At 43.7% G+C, this 22,031-nt stretch overlaps 4 protein-coding genes across 5 annotated transcripts in view; 1 reads left to right on the forward strand and 3 right to left on the reverse strand.

Annotated features, from left to right (window-relative positions):
* Positions 1–17,536, forward strand: part of LOC134745358 (raf homolog serine/threonine-protein kinase Raf) — a 51,219-nt gene extending 33,683 nt beyond the window's left edge. Inside the window, exons 16-21 of the mRNA XM_063679385.1 lie at positions 424–557; positions 2,371–2,522; positions 4,027–4,175; positions 5,175–5,376; positions 7,413–10,593; positions 11,488–17,536. Coding sequence (XP_063535455.1) covers positions 424–557; positions 2,371–2,522; positions 4,027–4,175; positions 5,175–5,376; positions 7,413–7,565 — 790 coding nt within the window. The 3' untranslated portion in view covers positions 7,566–10,593; positions 11,488–17,536. The remainder of the gene's footprint in view (positions 1–423; positions 558–2,370; positions 2,523–4,026; positions 4,176–5,174; positions 5,377–7,412; positions 10,594–11,487) is intronic.
* LOC134745411 (reticulon-4-interacting protein 1, mitochondrial) overlaps positions 1–22,031 on the reverse strand; it is a 128,381-nt gene that overhangs the window by 1,108 nt on the left and 105,242 nt on the right. The gene's annotated exons all lie outside the window — the stretch shown is intronic.
* Positions 7,664–13,187, reverse strand: LOC134745673 (spidroin-2-like). Its single transcript, XM_063679792.1, has 3 exons — positions 13,163–13,187; positions 7,843–10,589; positions 7,664–7,795 (listed from the first exon to the last, which is right to left on the reverse strand). The coding sequence occupies exons 1-3, from the start codon at positions 13,185–13,187 to the stop codon at positions 7,664–7,666; spliced, it is 2,904 nt and encodes a 967-aa protein (XP_063535862.1).
* On the reverse strand, positions 18,617–20,384 carry LOC134745321 (glycine cleavage system H protein, mitochondrial). Of its 2 annotated transcripts, none has more exons than XM_063679329.1 (2): positions 20,235–20,384; positions 18,617–19,201 (listed from the first exon to the last, which is right to left on the reverse strand). In XM_063679329.1, the coding sequence occupies exon 2, from the start codon at positions 19,195–19,197 to the stop codon at positions 18,688–18,690; it is 510 nt and encodes a 169-aa protein (XP_063535399.1). In that variant the 5' UTR covers positions 19,198–19,201; positions 20,235–20,384; the 3' UTR covers positions 18,617–18,687. The 2 variants fall into 2 exon arrangements, with proteins under 2 accessions (XP_063535399.1, XP_063535398.1); XM_063679328.1 differs by lacking the exon at positions 20,235–20,384 and adding an exon at positions 19,808–19,986.

Below are 22,031 nucleotides of genomic sequence, written 5' to 3' on the forward strand. Positions count from 1 at the left end.
GTAAAGTGCATTATTTTATTTTAGTCCATTTTCAAAAAAAAATTTTTTTACGGTTCCGTACCCAAATGGTAAAAACGGGACCCTATTACTAAGACTCCGCTGTCTGTTTGTCTGTCCGTCTGTCATCGGGCTGTATCTCAAGAACCGTGATAGTTAGACAGTTCAAGTTTTCACTGATGATGTATTTCTGTTGCCGATATAACAACAAATACTAAAAAACAGGATAAAATTAATATTTAAGTGGGGCTCCCATACAACAAACGTGATTTTTTTTGCGTAATGGTACGGAACCCATCGTGCACGAGTCCGACTCGCACTTGGCCGGTTTTTCACTTTAGAAACTCCTATTTATATTTTTTGTCTTAGCCTTTCATAATGACACTTGTTTAATGTCAAATATGTGATCAACATATTTTGTTACAGCGCGCTAACAGAGATCCGTGGTAAGCGTCCCTTCATCATCTCCCGCTCCACCTTCGTGGGTTCCGGACGCTACGCGGGTCACTGGAGCGGCGACGTGTTCAGCGAATGGCACGACATGGCCATGTCCATACCCGGTGCGTGACAGCAAAGCACAGAGTTATAGTTAACGCTATCTCTACTGAGCTCGTTCACTTACCTGTACTAACAATGGCATTCTGTTAAACAAAAGCCATTATTTCTTTTGTGCCTGAGCGCGTGGCCATTGTGTTTGAGCCTCAGGCACAAAGGCCACGCGCTCACACAAAAGAAATAATGGCTTTTGTTTAACAGAATGCCATTGTTAGTACAGGTACTTACTTCACTTGAACGAGCTCAGTAGAAATTGCGTTAACTATAATATTATACGCTAGATGACGCAAATACCACGATTTGTATTGAAACCAAGCGTGACGACTTTTTCATACCAAATTTACGCATAATATAATTTTAGAATTATTTATCTGTAATAGGAAATATGTTCTTGCCTTTGGGTGCTCGCAATTTTTGGGCTGTTGCAGTTAATTATCATGCAACGAGGCATTTTTTAAGTTTTCACGGACGTCCGGCTGCAACAACCGGCGGCGTGGACTGTAAAGAGCGACGGTCAACCTCGACGTTTGGTCGGGGTTCGGACACGCGAAGTAGATGCATGTGCGTCTTCTATGGTATATTTATTTCTGTGCAGCAAAGATAGATATAACTCCGTAATAGATGGATACAGTCTAAGGAAAAAACGTGCCTCGAAAATCACGAAAATTTGATTCTCGATCAGATGGCGCCACTAGTTTTGGCCTACACTCGTATAGAGGGCGTTGACTGTTTCGTTTGTTATTTATAATTTTAACGCATACCAGTGAAAGAACATGGGTCAAAATCATATAAAAATAATTAATGCAAATAAAAAAATCATTTATCCATATTTAAATACATTTTATCGTATTTTTATAAATATTTATTTTTAGTTTTAAAGTGTGTCGACAGATGGCAGTGAATTTACTGGGGTTACAAAATTTACTATGACAGTACCGCTCTAGTATAAGTTACTCTATGCTGTGCAGCAAAGACTATGTAACTCAGTATAAGATCGATACAGTCTAAGGAAAAAACGTGCCTTGTAAATCAAGAAAATTTGATTCTCGAATGATGGCGCCACCACGTTCTAGCACCTTTGGCCTATTCTCGTTTAGATGGCATTGACGGTTTCTTTGTTATTTAACAATTTTAACGCATATCAGTGAAAGAAGATGGGTCAAAATCATATAAAAATTATTATATCAATAAAAAAATCATTTATCCATATTTAAATACACTTTTTGATATTTTTATTTTTAGTTTTAATCGTGTGTCGATACATGGCAGTGTATTTACTGTGGCTACAAAATTTACTATGACAGTACCGCCACAGGGCGGACACGCTATACATCAAAAATCACTCGCGTTTCTATGTGTGAACGGCACGTCCGTACACGCGTCATGCGTCATAGTGTAAGTTGCTTAAAAATAGTACTGAGAGCACGCCAGAAGTCCGCCAGATTACTGTCGCGGGGCGAGGTCATTCGAGTCGGGGCGGGGCGGGGCGTGGCCGTTCTGTATCATAATACTATTACTTATTCTGTGGTACCGCTCTATCCTATTATTTAAAGACCGAAGCCCTATTAAAGACCGAAGCCCTCGTACGCGTATACGTATAACGCGTCTGGCCAACTTTATTGTAGCACCTGCAATAGAGTCTTTAAGACCAAGTTCGGCCTGGCCAGCCACATTCGAGCCCATAATAGGCGTAATCCATAATTGCTGAGGTCGCCGTCATCGAAACCGTTGAGGAGGACTATATATATTATATCCTCTTTGGTGGGATAATGCTAGTGGCGCTAATTAATTTAAAGAATGTATTTTATATGTTTGCAGAAATCCTAAGCTTCAGCCTGTTCGGCATACCAATGATGGGCGCCGATATCTGCGGTTTCAACGGCGACACCACTGTTGAGTTATGCAAGCGATGGATGCAGCTAGGGGCCTTCTATCCCTTCTCACGGAACCACAACTCTGATCGATCCATCGTGAGTATTGTTGCGCAAAATATCTTACGTTTGCTTACCTGTTAAGACTAAGGACCAGTTGCACCAACCACAATTAACAGACTGATTAACGTCAAGCAGCAGAGAACTATGAAACTTTCCATACAATAAAATTTAGCTAACGGTAAAACGGTGACAGACGGTTTGGTGCAACCGACCCTAAGGGTGTGAAAAGAATGATTTAAGAAGCCATCGAATTACGTTAAATGATGGTGAATGGCTGAAATAAATTTTCCGGAAGTTGTTTTTAGGGTTCCGTACCCAAAGTATAAAGACGGGACCCTATTACTAAGACTCCGCTGTCCGTCTGTCTGTCTGTCACCAGGCTGTATCTCATGAACCGTGATAGCTAGACAGTTCAAATTTTCACAGATGATGTATTTTTGTTTCCGCTATAACAACAAATACTAAAAAGTACGGAACCCTCTGCGCGCGAGTCCGACTCGCACTTGTCCGGTTTTTTTCTAAACGTATGTTACTCATTTCGAATCTGTAGGTATCATGAATCTAGTATAACTGGATCGGAAATGAGGGGTGGGGTGAAATGACCGAACGGGATAGTCTTATGTATGTTTCAGTAGGAGTAGCAGAGAAAGTGCTGTTATTGTTTGTCCTTGTCACAGTCTTACTTTTTTTTTGTATGGTTTATGGTGGGCTACAAATCTAGTCGACCAATCATATTGTCGCATTGCGTATGTTCTGTCCCTCACGGGCGCACGCGTATAGCTCATCTATGTAATGCTAGGTCTATGCTAGGTATGCATTTTTGTAAGTTTTTAATCTTAATGAAACGCTAAAACATTGCTTTTCATACCATTGTTTTACTCTTATAACGGGAAATTTCTAGCATGTAAAAAAAATGTTTATTTTCTCAAAAATGGACGGCAAAGTCGACGTGGCAGGTTAAAAATTAGGTCGCGAAGTGCGTAGTTTATGGTCAGTCAAAAAATTAAAAAGTTAAAAACATTGCAGTCTCGATTTCGGGACTGCAATGTTGCATACAAATTCCATTATTTGTCGAGTTCCAAACTTTTTAAAAGTTGAAGTGGCCATATCAAATGAAGGCATAGGTCCATTAAACAGCCAAACAGATGATCAGTACTTATTATTATAATGTTGGTACCGCGACTATTTAGGTGTCTTAAATAGGTTGGCGTATTTTCAGCAGAAAAATACACTTCCATTTTTAATTTAAAAAATAAAACGTTGCTTCTGTAAAATATTCCTATTATATTTCATAGTTTGTTTATTATCAGATTAACAATTATTATTATTCAATTAAAAGTAAAACTAAAAGTAACTAAGAATAACAACTTATATTATATTTGCATTTATTGCGCCGTTTTTGAGAAAAGCACTACTCGGCTGGAAGGCTACTTGCTGGCTTCGGATTCAATTAAACGGATTCCCAAGGTCGTCCGTTTAAAACGAATCCTCAGCCAGCAAGTAGCTACTTCCGAGCCTCGACAATAATGTACTATTGCAGCCCCAAGATCCAGTCAGCTTGGGCCCGGAGGTGGTGGAGGCGAGCAAGCAAGCATTGCGCACGCGCTACCGCCTGCTGCCGTACTACTACACGTTATTCTGGCGCGCTCACGTGGCCGGGGAAACTGTCGCTAGACCGCTCTTCTTCGAGTAAGTTATTTATTACATCAAAAACGTTACATGCGACTTCCGGTTCGAGCGCCATCTTGATAGTTAGCATCGTGATTAATTACTTTGTTTTTTGCTCATTAATATTGTTTAAAGTGTAATATCGATAGCTTATTATACAGTAAACTAATGTGGTAGTGTGCAGTGAATGGAGAATTAATTTTGAAGCGCGTTTAACCACCATCTTGGAGTCAACGGCCGGTAGTCCACGTGCTTCTTGTAAAGTCTAGCTATCGATTTACAAGAGCTAACAAATCACCGTACACTGTCTTGTACAACCGCACAATTTTTGTCGTTTTTAAACCTCTTAATACCTTGATACTGGCGAAATAGTCCCACTGGGCTGAAGCCATAATTTTAAAAGAAGAAGAAGAAGAACATTACATGCAAAAAGATGCAAGGCTCGCAACGCAATACTTCTACTACAAAAAAGTTTTGAGATGTAATGTGATACCAAGTCGGTTATTTTAGTCAGTGCCAGGGGACGTTAAAACCGTATCAATATTAGATATCTTTAATTTAATACTTATAATGACTTGGCCATTGCATTTGCTCTCGTCAATTGCCACTTGGTGTTGTAAGATTGCTGAAAAAAAAAACACTTTAGCGAACATCCACTACGCAATTTTTTTTATCGTTTAATTTTCATTTCTAATCAGTTTTGCGTTATAAAATTACTAATATTTCTTTTGTCAAAAATATTTCGGATGAAATATTAACAATATTGTATGGAATCTTGAATGTTCTGAAATAAAGATTTTTTTTATTTATTAATAATACTTAGTTCGATTTTCCGATTTAATTGAAAAAATGTGACGTCACACCAGGGGGGGAGGGATTTGACAATGGCGAACAAGTATGACAAGGAGGGGGGAGGGGTCAAAAAACCTCGAAATTCGTGTGACGTAATTAATGGATGAACCCTTGCTACTAGGTACGTATTACGTAATTAAGCACCATTAACGAAAATTCTCTTTTCAGAACACCCGAAAACCCAGTGACCCACGACATCGACGCCCAATTCCTCATAGGCCCGTACATCATGATATCGCCCATACTAGAGCAGGGCGCCAGGACCACCCGCGCCTATTTCCCCGGCGCCTGGTACAACCTGCAGGATGGCACAACGCTGGCACGTGATCAGTGGAACAACTTAGATGAGAACCAGACGGTCGCTGTCCGGGTTAGTACATTACTTGTTGTAGTTCCCCGGCACCTGGCACAACCTGCAGGATGGCACAACACTGGCACGTGATCAGTGGAACAACTTAGATGAGAATCAGACGGTCGCTGTCCGGGTTAGTACATTACTTGTTGTAGTTCCCCGGCACCTGGTACAACCTGCAGGATGGCACAACACTGGCACATGATCAGTGGAACAACTTAGATGAGAACCAGACGGTCGCTGTCCAGGTTAGTACATTACTTGTTGTAGTTCCCCGGCACCTGGCACAACCTGCAGGTTGGCACAACACTGGCACGTGATCAGTGGAACAACTTAGATGAGAACCAGACGGTCGCTGTCCAGGCTAGTACATTACTTGTTGTAGTTCCCCGGCACCTGGTACAACCTGCAGGATGGCACAACACTGGCACATGATCAGTGGAACAACTTAGATGAGAACCAGACGGTCGCTGTCCGGGTTAGTACATTACTTGTTGTAGTTCCCCGGCACCTGGCACAACCTGCAGGATGGCACAACACTGGCACGTGATCAGTGGAACAACTTAGATGAGAACAAGTTAGTTCATTACTTGTTGTAGTTCCCCAGCACCTTTTTTTTTATTGGCCAGGAAAAATCTTCGAAAGATTCCCCAGCGCCAGCGGGAGACACTGAGGATATGTGAGATTTCTATTCACTAAAAAAACCTAGATGAGAACCAGACGGTCGCTGTCCGGGTTAGTACACTACGTATTGTTGAAGGATCACTGCACTCAGGCATTTTTTCTGGAAACCCCCATTTAAGTGTGGCTTCCATACAAACAAACGTGATTTTTTGTCGTTTTTTCCGTAATGATACGGAATCGTTCGTGCGCGAGTCCGACTTGCACTTGGCCGGTTTTTATTTAGAATATCATCGGCTACACATCATAATATCCAGCCACTTTCACTTAGACGGTCCTGTACAGATTTAGCATTTTTATTCAAAATTATTAATAATGTTGTAGATGCCCCCGATTTATTACATAAAATTTGCTTTCGTGTTCCCCGTAGGAATGAACGTAGTTGTCGCAGTAAGGCATTATTTAGCATTCCTAACAGCAGAACAAAACACGCACGGCATTCGTATATTGGGCGCGCGTGTAGGCAGTATCGCAGTTATCGCCGAGAACGTACCGATATCTTAACCCTTTATAAAATTATTAACAATATTATTGATTCTCCGTTTTTATTACATTCACTATCCTTCAGAGTTCCTCGACGTTGTGAACGCGCTTGCAGGAAAAAACCCCTCTTTTACATCCCCCGTAGTCGGACTGCTTACGCGAAAAATAGTTTTGTTAGAAGGGCATGCAGGTTGTACAACGAAAAATTTCTGAATCTCGATATTTTCTGCGAGAAACTTAATAGATTTAAAACACTATCCATGCAGTGTAATAACCCAGATCATTAGTTTGGCGCTATTAGGAAAAAATCTCAGTATTGAACGTTAATAAGTAATAAGAATAGTAAAACCTTTTTAGTATTCAGTTTATATACAATTTAATTGTTAACACCCTGATACTCTTGCATCTTTTTTTTTCTCATTATTGTTGTTATTGTTTTTGTTCTTGTTTGCGCAAATAGCTCTGTTTTACTCTGTAGAAACTTTATTAAACATGATGTTAAAATATTTTCATTAAGGAAACTGTAAGTCTAGCTTTAAGAAAATTTCCAGTGTTATGTATAACTATAGAAGACTGTTTGTTTCTTAAATAAATAAATAAATAAAATAAATAAATAAGTCTAAGTAAGTGAAAAGTGTAAGTATAAGTCTTTTCTCTTGTTTATACATTTATATGCTATTGTATTAGTTGGTATACTATTGTTTTGATTATGTACAACTACTAGGTACTACAAGTTTGCACTATTTATCATTACTTTTTAATTGTACCTCGATATGTGAATTAGGAAACTATAGGTCTACAAAAAATCAATTTGTAGCTATTAGCTAAGTTGCTTATGTTTACTTTAAGACTGTTTGTTTCTCAATAAATAATAAATATATTTTCCATAGGGCGGTGGTATAATCCCACTCCAAGAGCCGCCACCGGGTGCGGTGAGCACGCCGCGCGCGCGCTCGATGCCGCTGCAGCTGCTGGCCGCGCCGGCCGCGAGGCGGGCTGCGGGCCGGCTCTACTGGGACCATGGAGATACCCTGAGTGAGTAGCAAGAGCCGCCACCGGGTGCGGTGAGCACGCCGCGCGCGCGCTCGATGCCGCTGCAGCTGCTGGCCGCGCCGGCCGCGAGGCGGGCTGCGGGCCGGCTCTACTGGGACCATGGAGATACCCTGAGTGAGTAGCAAGAGCCGCCACCGGGTGCGGTGAGCACGCCGCGCGCGCGCTCGATGCCGCTGCAGCTGCTGGCCGCGCCGGCCGCGAGGCGGGCTGCGGGCCGGCTCTACTGGGACCATGGAGATACCCTGAGTGAGTAGCAAGAGCCGCCACCGGGTGCGGTGAGCACGCCGCGCGCGCGCTCGATGCCGCTGCAGCTGCTGGCCGCGCCGGCCGCGAGGCGGGCTGCGGGCCGGCTCTACTGGGACCATGGAGATACCCTGAGTGAGTAGCAAGAGCCGCCACCGGGTGCGGTGAGCACGCCGCGCGCGCGCTCGATGCCGCTGCAGCTGCTGGCCGCGCCGGCCGCGAGGCGGGCTGCGGGCCGGCTCTACTGGGACCATGGAGATACCCTGAGTGAGTAGCAAGAGCCGCCACCGGGTGCGGTGAGCACGCCGCGCGCGCGCTCGATGCCGCTGCAGCTGCTGGCCGCGCCGGCCGCGAGGCGGGCTGCGGGCCGGCTCTACTGGGACCATGGAGATACCCTGAGTGAGTAGCAAGAGCCGCCACCGGGTGCGGTGAGCACGCCGCGCGCGCGCTCGATGCCGCTGCAGCTGCTGGCCGCGCCGGCCGCGAGGCGGGCTGCGGGCCGGCTCTACTGGGACCATGGAGATACCCTGAGTGAGTAGCAAGAGCCGCCACCGGGTGCGGTGAGCACGCCGCGCGCGCGCTCGATGCCGCTGCAGCTGCTGGCCGCGCCGGCCGCGAGGCGGGCTGCGGGCCGGCTCTACTGGGACCATGGAGATACCCTGAGTGAGTAGCAAGAGCCGCCACCGGGTGCGGTGAGCACGCCGCGCGCGCGCTCGATGCCGCTGCAGCTGCTGGCCGCGCCGGCCGCGAGGCGGGCTGCGGGCCGGCTCTACTGGGACCATGGAGATACCCTGAGTGAGTAGCAAGAGCCGCCACCGGGTGCGGTGAGCACGCCGCGCGCGCGCTCGATGCCGCTGCAGCTGCTGGCCGCGCCGGCCGCGAGGCGGGCTGCGGGCCGGCTCTACTGGGACCATGGAGATACCCTGAGTGAGTAGCAAGAGCCGCCACCGGGTGCGGTGAGCACGCCGCGCGCGCGCTCGATGCCGCTGCAGCTGCTGGCCGCGCCGGCCGCGAGGCGGGCTGCGGGCCGGCTCTACTGGGACCATGGAGATACCCTGAGTGAGTAGCAAGAGCCGCCACCGGGTGCGGTGAGCACGCCGCGCGCGCGCTCGATGCCGCTGCAGCTGCTGGCCGCGCCGGCCGCGAGGCGGGCTGCGGGCCGGCTCTACTGGGACCATGGAGATACCCTGAGTGAGTAGCAAGAGCCGCCACCGGGTGCGGTGAGCACGCCGCGCGCGCGCTCGATGCCGCTGCAGCTGCTGGCCGCGCCGGCCGCGAGGCGGGCTGCGGGCCGGCTCTACTGGGACCATGGAGATACCCTGAGTGAGTAGCAAGAGCCGCCACCGGGTGCGGTGAGCACGCCGCGCGCGCGCTCGATGCCGCTGCAGCTGCTGGCCGCGCCGGCCGCGAGGCGGGCTGCGGGCCGGCTCTACTGGGACCATGGAGATACCCTGAGTGAGTAGCAAGAGCCGCCACCGGGTGCGGTGAGCACGCCGCGCGCGCGCTCGATGCCGCTGCAGCTGCTGGCCGCGCCGGCCGCGAGGCGGGCTGCGGGCCGGCTCTACTGGGACCATGGAGATACCCTGAGTGAGTAGCAAGAGCCGCCACCGGGTGCGGTGAGCACGCCGCGCGCGCGCTCGATGCCGCTGCAGCTGCTGGCCGCGCCGGCCGCGAGGCGGGCTGCGGGCCGGCTCTACTGGGACCATGGAGATACCCTGAGTGAGTAGCAAGAGCCGCCACCGGGTGCGGTGAGCACGCCGCGCGCGCGCTCGATGCCGCTGCAGCTGCTGGCCGCGCCGGCCGCGAGGCGGGCTGCGGGCCGGCTCTACTGGGACCATGGAGATACCCTGAGTGAGTAGCAAGAGCCGCCACCGGGTGCGGTGAGCACGCCGCGCGCGCGCTCGATGCCGCTGCAGCTGCTGGCCGCGCCGGCCGCGAGGCGGGCTGCGGGCCGGCTCTACTGGGACCATGGAGATACCCTGAGTGAGTAGCAAGAGCCGCCACCGGGTGCGGTGAGCACGCCGCGCGCGCGCTCGATGCCGCTGCAGCTGCTGGCCGCGCCGGCCGCGAGGCGGGCTGCGGGCCGGCTCTACTGGGACCATGGAGATACCCTGAGTGAGTAGCAAGAGCCGCCACCGGGTGCGGTGAGCACGCCGCGCGCGCGCTCGATGCCGCTGCAGCTGCTGGCCGCGCCGGCCGCGAGGCGGGCTGCGGGCCGGCTCTACTGGGACCATGGAGATACCCTGAGTGAGTAGCAAGAGCCGCCACCGGGTGCGGTGAGCACGCCGCGCGCGCGCTCGATGCCGCTGCAGCTGCTGGCCGCGCCGGCCGCGAGGCGGGCTGCGGGCCGGCTCTACTGGGACCATGGAGATACCCTGAGTGAGTAGCAAGAGCCGCCACCGGGTGCGGTGAGCACGCCGCGCGCGCGCTCGATGCCGCTGCAGCTGCTGGCCGCGCCGGCCGCGAGGCGGGCTGCGGGCCGGCTCTACTGGGACCATGGAGATACCCTGAGTGAGTAGCAAGAGCCGCCACCGGGTGCGGTGAGCACGCCGCGCGCGCGCTCGATGCCGCTGCAGCTGCTGGCCGCGCCGGCCGCGAGGCGGGCTGCGGGCCGGCTCTACTGGGACCATGGAGATACCCTGAGTGAGTAGCAAGAGCCGCCACCGGGTGCGGTGAGCACGCCGCGCGCGCGCTCGATGCCGCTGCAGCTGCTGGCCGCGCCGGCCGCGAGGCGGGCTGCGGGCCGGCTCTACTGGGACCATGGAGATACCCTGAGTGAGTAGATAGAGTATTACCACAGAATAAGTAATAGTATTATCATACAGAACGGCCACGCCCCGCCCCGCCCCGACTCGAATGATCTCGCCCCGCGACACAAATCTGGCGGACTTCTGGCGTTCTCAGTACTATTTTTAAGCAACTTACACTATGACGCATGACGCGTGTACGGACGTGCCGTTCACACATAGAAACGCAAGTGATTTTTGATGTATAGCGTGTCCGGCCTGTGGTATTACAACCAAACAATTTATACAGATTGGCCAAAAATTGCCAGGGAGGTTTTGGGATTATACTGAGCGACTTTTACTATGGGACCAACCCCGAAATCGCGAAAAAAAATTTGGCTGTTTCATACATTTTCGCTGGTCCGTTTTCTATGAAGGAGGGTAATTTTTTTTTCGCTTTTCAACTTTTCAAAATTCTACTTTTGTAACAGCAAAAAACCAACAAACAAATGACAACAGTAATGGCGGCAATTCGATCCTCCGTCAAGACGAATGTTTTTTTTTTATTATAGACAAACTAATGAAGTCCCTATTCTCATGTCACTCGGGATCAAATGTCGTGCGGTTTATATTTAAAAAACATACTGAATTGACGTTTCGTTTCGATAACTGTTTTAATATCTATAGATACTAGAATAGGGACCCAATTGAGTTCCGACAGCTGTTCCAAATTTAAACTCATAACCTTACAAAAATCTATAATGTAATAACATTAAAGTACAGATTTGACCTACTACCACAGATAAGAAAGTTCTCATAGTAAAATTAGTTGTAATAAATAATGCTGGTCATTTCCTACGGTTTCTGAACGCATTTTAGAGCACTAACGATATGTGCGTAGATAAAAAATATAATAACATTTGTTATACTTTTCAACCTACAGACAGCTACGAAGAAAAGCAATACAGCCACATAGAATTCCTGCTCACCTACACCGAACTGAAAAGCGAAGTCCACTGGTGGGGCTACGGGGTCCCTCCCGTCAACAAGGTCACTCTACTCGGCCAAGAATTACCCGTACAAACCGTCTCTATAAATAATTCGCCGTGCGTCAAACCTTGCCAGTTCACCTATAACCCGAAGAATAAGGTACTGGAGATATTCAATATGACGCTGGCTTTGGATAAACCGTTCAGTATTAAATGGACGTTCAAGCTTATGTTTACGCCGTATGTCAATAGGGTAGAGAAAGTTAGGAATGATACTAGGGTTTGAACGAAAATTAATTTGTCGTGGGTTTTGTGGATCAGCTGTCTATTAAAGACACAGATATAAATATACCATAGATGACGCAAATGCATCTACTTCGCGTGTCTGAACCCCGACCAAGCGTCGAGGTTGACCGTCGCTCTTGACAGCCCATGCGCGTCAGTTGCTGCAGCCGGACGTCCGTGAAAACTTAAAAAATGCTTCGTTGCGTGATAATTAACTGGAACAGCCCAAAAATTGCGAGCACCCAAAGGCAAGGACATATTTCCTATCACATTTAAGTAATTGTAATGCGTAAATTTTGTATGGAAAAGTCGGCACGCTTGGTTTCAATACAAATCGTAATATTTGCGTCATCTAGCGTATATATTAAATTTGTGATTAAAGATATAGATTAGTACATGCTATAAACAACTCTGCATGTTTTTAATACAGTTCATAATTGAATGAGAATATTGCCAATGTGGTGTCGCTCGTCAACAAAGTTACTCTATTTGACCAAGAGTTCCCGAAAAAGCGCATGTTGCGACTATACACGTTTTTAATAAAGTCCAAAATCAAATGAAAATCTGCCAATATCGGGTGCGTCAACAAGGTCACTCTACCTAGCCAAGAGTTATTCAGATGATACGCTGGTTTGAGGAGAATAAATAAATCTGGGTTGAAGTCCCTTTTAAATGTCAAAAGCGCGTTCTAAATACGACTATATATGTTTGGTGGTAAAGATCAAAATCAAATGGAAATCATGGCAATGCGGTGTATTTAGTCGTTGTATTGTGGGTTGCCCTAAATGTCTACCAAAGGAGCACATACTAAAAACGATTGTGTAGGTTTATTTATAAGGTTCAAAATCAAACGAGAATAGTGGCGTTTAATTAAAAAGATCTTGAATTTAGAGAGCCAGTGGGTTTCCTAAGGTTATAGCTCTAACAAAGTTCAAAATGAAATAAGATAATTAGTGGTAAAATATTATTCAACCACGCCCTTTTATGGCGCCGGCCACCCAGTTTTTTCTATCACCTTGAATAAAGTTAAAAATCAATCTTTTAACATGCAGATACGTCTGCGAGATATAAAAGATTGTTTTTTTTTTTAGATTTGTCCTGCCGGAAGTGTAACTTTTTCCATTTTTTCCTTTAATATAAAATTTAAAGTTGAAAATGCCTAATGGAGGTGCCGGCAAAAATAATGGGTATCTTGATTTACCCTATATCATGTTGGTGAAAACTTTGTGTGTTTATCACATAATTAAGAAACACGTAATTGACGTAGATGAAAGGTTCAATATTGCATTTTATGCATTTCGTAAGTTAAACGTAAAATTAAAAAAAATACTATGTATTCCTTACCGAGTCCCTTGTGTGTAGGATACATTTTAAAGTAGAATTTATAAGGTACAAGTCATAAGCAATGTTTTTGAAGTTATTAATATAAAAAGATTTTTAAAATTATAGAAAATAGAAGATAAGCTATAGTTTATCAAAAAGAACACTTTGCTCTAAGAACGAATTAAATTATTTTCTATGAAAATATTTTAATTTGTGTTTTTTCAAGTAGACACACTACTATTTCAGTTTAAGAACACTTTGGTTACAATAAATGGCTATATGCACGACAATGGCGCCGCTCAATGTCAATTGTACCTATAAAGCTCTTTTCCCCACTATTATGAAAGTCTAAACTCCTAAAAGTACTCAAAACCAGCTCTAAAAATCCCAAGTAAGGACGCTATGCACGATAATTTCGTACATATTACATCCCGTCATATCCTATCTCTATCGCACGCGCATAACTATATGGCTGTCACGCTCGCCTAGTGGCATTGACCGCTGCCATCATGGGCGGGAGTCCAGTGTTGCCAGGCGTACGATAATTATCGTACATGTACGATAATTTGGGCTCCGATACGATGTACGTTCCAAAGAGCAAAAAGTACGATAATTTCAGCCCTTGGACGGTGCCACCCAAAAAGTCTAGTATTTGAAGCAAAATATGACTGTTTCTCGCAGAAATAGGCTACAATTAGCACCTTTCGGGGGCCGGCTCCTTAGCGTAAATCAAAAAAATTTAGTGTTAATTTTAGTATGTAAATTCTGTTGGTGATCCTAATAAACAAATAAACAAAAATGTTGAAATTTCCTGTATAGTTTGGATTTATGACAAAAATACACAAATATAAAACTGTTTTTGTAGTTTTTACGCAAGTTTGACGAAAATTGCGTTTTATTTGATTATAGTATAGTATACTCGTATTGGGCATGTAAGCCTATTGTGCAAGAAATTTTAGGGGTAGTGCCTATTTGATAGGCGTTCGTAATTTTTTTTCATCGGTACAGTTTTTTTTTATTTTATTTTTATTCGTAAACACAGACAATAGACATACATTAAAAGAACATAGTGAAAATAAAGCGTCACGAAATGGCCCCATCTCAGCATGCTGTTGGCGACTTCCAGCGCTGATCTTCCGATGAGACCATCAAGTGAGTTTGATTTTGACACTCAAATACGACAATTCTCTTCCGCTCACCTGGCAACATTGGGTGTGACAGCAATATAATTATGAGCGTGCGATAGAGATTTGAAATGGCGGGTGAATGTACGAAATTATTCGTAGCATCCTCACTTTACAAACCGCCATTTTAGTATCTGAGGGTCTCCCGCGATAATCGAAATTTCGTTATCTGCCTCTCTATAACTCGAATATGTTATATGCAAGTGATAGAGAGGCAGATAACAAAATTTCGATTTACGCGGTAGGCCCTACGGTATATAAAAACCGGACAAGTGCGAGTCGGACTCGCCCACCGAAGGTTCCGTACTTTTTAGTAGGTATTTGTTGTTTTAGTGGCAACAGCAACACATCTGTGAAAATTTCAGCTGCCTAGCTATCACGGTTCGTGAGATACAGCCTGGTGACAGACGGACAGCTGAGTCTTAGTAATAGGGTTCAGTTTTTACCCTTTGGGTACGGAACCCTAAAAACAGAGCTTAATATATGTGCTCATTGAAAAGTGCATCGAATGGCCATCCTGTAGATATACAAATAAATTGTAAGTTTTAACCTATTGCAGTTTAAATGGTGTGTGAAAGTGTTAAAGAGTGTTAAATATCCCGTTTATTTTATCGGTTTATATTAAATAACTATAAGTTTTGAATTGAAAACAATAAAAAACCCGGTGCTTGTCATATGTTTAATTAGTATTCGCCGTCAGATTCATGTATATATTTGTACAATCATCATCATCTTCCTCGCGTTATCCCGACCTTTATGCCACGGCTCATGAGAGCCTGGGGTCCGCTTGGCAACTAATCCCGAGAATTAACGTAGCCACTAGTTTTTACCTTCCAACCCAGAGGGTAAACTAGGCCTTATTGGGATTAGTCCGGTTTCCTCACGATGTTTTCCTTCACCGAAAAGCGACTGGTAAATATCAAATGATATTTCGTACATAAGTTTCGAAAAACTCATTGGTACGAGCCGGTGTTTGAACCCGCGACCTCCTGATTGAAAGTCGCACGCTCTTACCGCTAGGCCACCAGCGCACATATTTGTACAATCATGCAAAAATAATAATATCTGGAATGGATCTTTAACCTCCTAAGGCTCACCTACGAGTATAGTTCTGACCTATAGTAGGGTAGGGTGGTCTAAGACTGCGCACAGGTTTGGGGTGGGATAAATTAAAAACAAACTGTAATAAATGCAGTTGGCGTGCAGTTAGTTCCCATCCAAATTGCAGTCGGTTTGCAGTCCTGCTGTATCGGCCCTAAGGCTCACCGCCGATGAAATTTAATGTTCAATTGGAACAGTTGCATTTCTTTTGTTTCGTTCCATTTTAAAACAAAACAAAATCATTATTATTCACAACGACAGGACTTAATCGCGTAACATAAGTTTTAAATTTACCTCCGACGTTTCGAGGACGGCGTTGTCCCCGTGGTCCAGTCGTTGTGAATAATGAGTAAAAATCGTGAAAGTTTAAATCAGTGTAAAACAAAATCAACAAATTTTTTTTTATGTTTCTTAGTCAAACGGAAGGTTGTATAATATATCTAGTCATAAGATAATTAGAAGTAGGTAGATAATAAAAATTACTTTACATGTTTTTTATACTTACGTGTTATTACAAAAAAGAGTTTTAGATTGCCACTACCAAGTATTTTGAATTGTATCCATACTAATATTATAAATGCGAAAGTGTGTGTGCCTGACGGATTTAGGTTAAAGGAGGGTGGGCTAATTGGCCATTTGACCAATAAGGGTAAGCAGTATGTCACCGGATAGGTTATTCTAAGTTGTAAAACTTTTACTATGGTAGTCACAAATTTTTGTGTGAAAAATGTTATTGCCGCAAAAGTTGTGTTGAAACGTGATTATATAGTTTTTTTCGATACTAAGTTCCTGTGTCGCAGATCATGAAGGTTTTTTTTTTATTTTCGATGATTTCGTGTCATGATATTTTAGTTTTTTATTCGTTTTCCTATGTTTTTTTGTCATATTTTTTTAACAGATTTGACAAGTCGCCGTACAAAAAAAAAGGAGTATATTAAAAAACCTTTCCGATGTTCATACAATTCTGCCATCCTCCCTTGGCATAGAGATTAAGTCCCGGGGAAGGACATAGAATGGTTTATATGTCGGAAGTTATCCCTAAAGACGGTGAAAAGGGGGGTGGAAATGATAAAATTAATGAATTGCCTGTTAATTGCTGTTAGCAATTAAGCATATTATGCTCAAAATTATTGCCATTACATTTTATCCAGGCGCTATGCTTACTCTAACTGCTGGAACTAATTCCACGCAGACGAAGTCGCGGGCAAAAGCTAGTGAATATACGGTTTTGAATCGAAACATGAAACAGTTTTAAAGCTCAGAGCACACTGGCTGTGCGTACACGTGCATGTGGGAGCGTGAGCTAAAATGTTGGAGCCGTGCACGCACACGTCAAGCGGTGTGCTGTCTAAAGTATCAGTATATTACAACGCGCATCCGGTGTGCACAGGCCTTAAAACAAAATCCAGTTGATTAAATGTAGTTCTTATATTTTTCCTGTAAGCTAGTCATTTTATTGACAAAGACACGTGTCATTAGAATTTCAACCTTAGCACTTTGATTCAATGATGCTTTGATTTGAGTGAAACGGCAAAAGCTAAATATACAAATTGAACTTTCACGTCAAGTCTTAATTGAATCTGACATTTTAGTAACATAACTTTTTCATTAAAATCCTAAATATTTTTTGTTTGAAATAAATCAGTAGCAGTACCTATTACATAGCCTACCCAAATCAATGTATAGATATCGCACAAAAAGGCCACGCACAAAATACGTCGTGTATTATCGTGTAAAAATATGAAAGTTATGTTATAATATAATCAACATATCTCGTATAATCGTGTTTTGTGATATAGAAACGGCCATGCTGAAGTTTTGGGGCCATCTCACACTAGCGTCTCCCGCGTCGGCCTCTAGTCATCTCTATGACGCAACGTTGGCGCAACTGCGCAGCGACGCCACTTTCCATAGCGGTAACTAGACGCCGACGCTCCAGACGCTAGTGTGGTGTGGCCCCGGTCTCATACCCGTATGAATGTGATATAAACTAACCCGTAGTGATATAATTATAGTCAAATTATGTTTTCATCATGCCAAAGCGATCGTTTATACAATTTAATTGTTGTTAATTGTAAGATTGCACTTAAATAAACATGATAATGCACCGGATTTGACTTTTATTTGTAATCGCCGTAATAGCTGGGGAGCCGACGATGCTAAATGTGTAGTTACTCGAGCGTCGTAGACCTATTGGAATCGAAAGATTAGATGATAATAAAAAAAGGTTATATAGTTTTTTTTTCCAGCGAGCAGGAAAGCGTCGACATTTATTTTTTAATCTCGGGAGGTTTGTGGAGGGTTAAAAAAATCGTTAAGTAGATTGTGGATTTGGTCGTTTGGTAAAGGTAGACTCCATGGGGTAGGAAGATATCACTCATATCTTAATCTGACGCGTTCGAGTAACTACACAAATCCCCTCTTGGGCTCCCCGACCATCCATCCACCACCATCTTGTTTATCTATTGATAAACAAGTTCAGTAAGACCTTGTGAGACCCCCTACGGCCTAAGTATTTCATCATACGTGTAGATAATAATTATAAGGACGCGTTTACATTAGCCGTCTCGCTCAAAAACAACTAAGTACTAAACTATTTTTTATCAGGTAGATACGTCTGCAAGTGGTGCTGTCTCGGGCAATACCCGAACTTGTGACCTTTTGGAACACCAGAAGAGAAACGTAGACAGCAGTTATTTCTAGACATAATTTCTATTTTAAAACCCGTATAAAATAAAACTATAAAGAGTAGGTAATTTGATTGTGACGTCACATGCTACTGTTTCATATAAATTCCTTTTGACAGTTCGAAAAAAGAAACTGATTTGACTAGTAGTTAAATACCCTATTATACCCTATAATACGATTTGATTCGACTCAACGCGTTTCATTAGTTCGCGTCGCGTTTTTTTAAATGTGTTTCTGCCTTAAGGCTTTAGATTGACTGGTGGCACAGAATAAAAAAAAAAAACTAAGTACAGAAGATCCACTCTCTAACAAAACGCGTCCATTACGACAGATATGACCGCTAGGTGGCGCAAGCGCGAGCAGGTGTCCGTTCCGTAGGCGTTGCGCGGCAATTACTATGGCTAGACACCAAAATTGGTGTGAGCCGCACGTACTTGTAGCGACCCGACGAAATCGCGGAGTGAGCCACGCCTGCTGGTGGCTTAAAAATGAAAAACTAAAATGTTAACTCTCCATATATTTAAATCTAATCACATTTAAGTTAAAAATTAAAGCAAAAACTTAACACATTCACTAATGGTCCTTCTCTGCATCTGTTTTTAGGAATGTTTCATACTGTTCTTCATTCATCAGCTTAGAGACTTCAGCGGGGTCGGACAGCTTTAGTTTAAAGAGCCAGCCTTGGTTGTAACAGGAGGTGTTGATCAGACCAGGTTTGCTTTCTACTTCACCGTTTTTCTCAGTAACGGTGCCCGTAACTGGTGAATAGATCTCACTTGCTGCCTTTACACTCTCGAGGGCTCCACACTCGTCTCCCGCTTTGATTTCTGTACCCGGTTCGGGAAGCTGAGCAAATACTACATCACCAAGAGACTCCTGTGCGTATTTGCTGATTCCTACAGTGCCGATGCTATTTTTAACAACTACCCATTCATGGCGGTCTGTGAACTTCCTCTCTTCGGAGGCTTCTGTGCTGTATTTGTGTCGTAGTGCACAATATGACTGTCTAAGGTTAGCTTGGACGATGGAGCATCTTGATATGTATTGCTTTGTGGCCAAAAAGATATGCCTTTGTAGAGCCATGTTTCTGAAATAGACAACAAAATTCATACTTTTTTTCATACATTAAAATAGAGAAATTTACCAGTATTCATTTAAGTCAAAATATTCAATATTCATTGGAAATATCTGTTCCTTAATACATAAGAAATCAAGGATATGACAATGAATTACATACATTTTTATATTATCAGATTGATAGAAAATTAAAGTTAAAAACTGGTAAATTGTATGAAAAGAACAACAGTATAAGGTGTTGGACCTTGTGAAAGATACATTCTGAGTAGAGTGAAATGTAAAACTTCGGAGGAGGTGCCAAAACCAACAACACAATGTCTGAGAAAATTGGCTTACACTAATCAATAAAACGCTGCTTAAAAAAGAAAAGTAAGTAGCAGTAATTGAGTACAACCGATGTACTTTCAAAAAAGTTGATTCAAACCATTACAAAGTCACATTTCAATTAGTTAACCATGGAAATATTTGGTTAAACCATATCAACAACAAATGATGTAACCAAAAAATAAGACTGAATAATTTCAAACATTCGAAAACAAGAAAACTTCATTAGGAATCCATTTAAATATGCTCTAATACCCATTGAAATAAAAATAAATAAAATATAAATACGCACCAATACTTTAATAGCGATTTTCTCAATGAAATATAACTTAAATTGGACACTAGCAGAGTAACATTGTAAATGCAAGACACTCTGAAGGCAACTGACCAGATAATGGTAACGACCAGAGATAATCATCACCTATGACATTTAGATAACAGATGACCCCGTGAACTGTAAACAGTATGAGTTTACAATCGCCTTAATTACAACTGGAGTACGAGATAAATAATGGAATATATTAAACAGCTTATCTCAAGGAATAGAAAAATATTTGTTAGGTACTAATAATAAATAACGTAACCAAAACAACAATTTACATCATACTTAGGGAAAAGCAGTTCATAGGCTAATGGTACTGCAATGGTACCGCTGTATGAATAACCACCTAACCTCTTAAGTAAACAATTTTTTTTTTCAATAATTATCATACCAATACCTTTTCAAAATTTCAAGCCAGAAGACAAACTGCCGGTGAACCTATCACGGCTAGGTATAAATAAAACTGATATTTATTGTAAAAATATCGTATCGAATTCAGCTAACAAAAACTTAATTTACAAATGTCAATGTCAACATTGTCAACGTCAAAATGAATACAGATAATGTACAGCCACAGAATAAATAATAGTACTACCGTACAGAAAGGAAACTTCCTACAAAACAGAAGTTTGACAGCGGTTCAGGGACGAATCATGCTGTCCCTTTCTAAGGCACTATCCCTTTCGGCTATTTAGGATTGTCAAAATTCAATATCTTATCTGTGGTCGTGCACGCAAAGGGACGTCAAGTTGTGTCCACCCTAAAGCTACTCCACACTTGTGCGCGAAGCCTCGAACGCGAGTGTGGAGGGCGTCGCAGGTCTGCAAAATCGACTCCACACTCGCGTTCACGGCTTCGAGTCGCGATTCGCGCACGTGGGTAGGGGACTTAATAAAAAAAAAATGAGCCGAGACGAGACTACCCGAAAGAAGGAGTTTCGCACCCCTGGTACAGCCATGTGATGTACGGCGTAAATGAGATAGTTTGCGGTTGTCAAAATGTCGTCGAAAGTGGATTCGTACCAAACATGAATTTAGTATAACTGGATTAGGCACGAGGGGTGGGGGGAAATGACCAAACGGGATAGTCTTATCAAATCTTATGTATCTTTCAGAAGGAGTAGCAGAGAAAGCTCTATTATTGTTTGTCCTTGTCACAGTCTCACAATTTTTTTATTCCCCACGGCCATCCCACGGCGGCGTTCCGATTTCCCACCGCACAACCTCACCACAAAACCGCGTAAGCACAAGGCCAAACAACAGCAACATTCTTCCGAATTTTAATTGGATAGGTAAAAAAAGTAGACCACAGTAGTTACTCGTAAAATTTAATAATTTTTTTCATGATCACAATTTATGTATTTAAGCGTGATGTAAAATACCGTTTATAAGCTCCCTCCACACTCGCGTTCGCGGCTTCGCGCTGCGTAGTCTGGAGCGAGCTATAGACGTAAACCCTAAGGCTAGGTTCACACGGCGTAAACTTTTTCGCATATAAAGCCTGACCAGGAATATATGATCACGCGCCATGTTGCGGAATTTCACTGGAACAATTTTTTTTCATACTATACTGAACTGTCACCCTATAATGAGAATAACAGCGCCCTCTTGACAATGATCATTAATTCCTGGTCAGGCTTTACCGTATACGGGATTTTATCAAATACCGTAGTGATAGCTAAATTTGTATGGCAACTTTCAAAATCGTTCACACGGCTAGACGGCTTCCCCGCATAAAGCGCGGAAAAATTTACGCCGTTTATACCTAGCCTTACACTCAACTTATCGCGAGAGATAGACAATAGGGAATATTACGCGAAACTCTGCGTAGGTGGCGCCAGCACCACAATCTGAGGGTCTATCGCGAAACAAGAAAATTGAAATTTCGTTATCTAACATCTCTGACACTTGCATATTCCAGCGATAAAGAGGCAGATAGTAAAATATCGGATTCGCGTTTCCCGGTAGGTTGATGCATCAATGTCATATTTTATTATCTCTAAAAACTTGTCAAATACCTGTTAAAGGTACAGAATGTATAAGTTACTCCATGGTTTACTAAAAAGGCTAGTGCTGCACTCTGGTGGCAGAACATTGCAGTAATATCCCCTATTGTGTAGACACTAGACAATACACAACAAAAACAGCTCAGCTAGAGTTAGACCATCCAAATTTGGCAGCAATTTTGTTAGCCC

Source organism: Cydia strobilella, chromosome 11 (genome assembly GCF_947568885.1).
Source record: "Cydia strobilella chromosome 11, ilCydStro3.1, whole genome shotgun sequence".
NCBI classification, from domain to species: domain Eukaryota; kingdom Metazoa; phylum Arthropoda; class Insecta; order Lepidoptera; family Tortricidae; genus Cydia; species Cydia strobilella.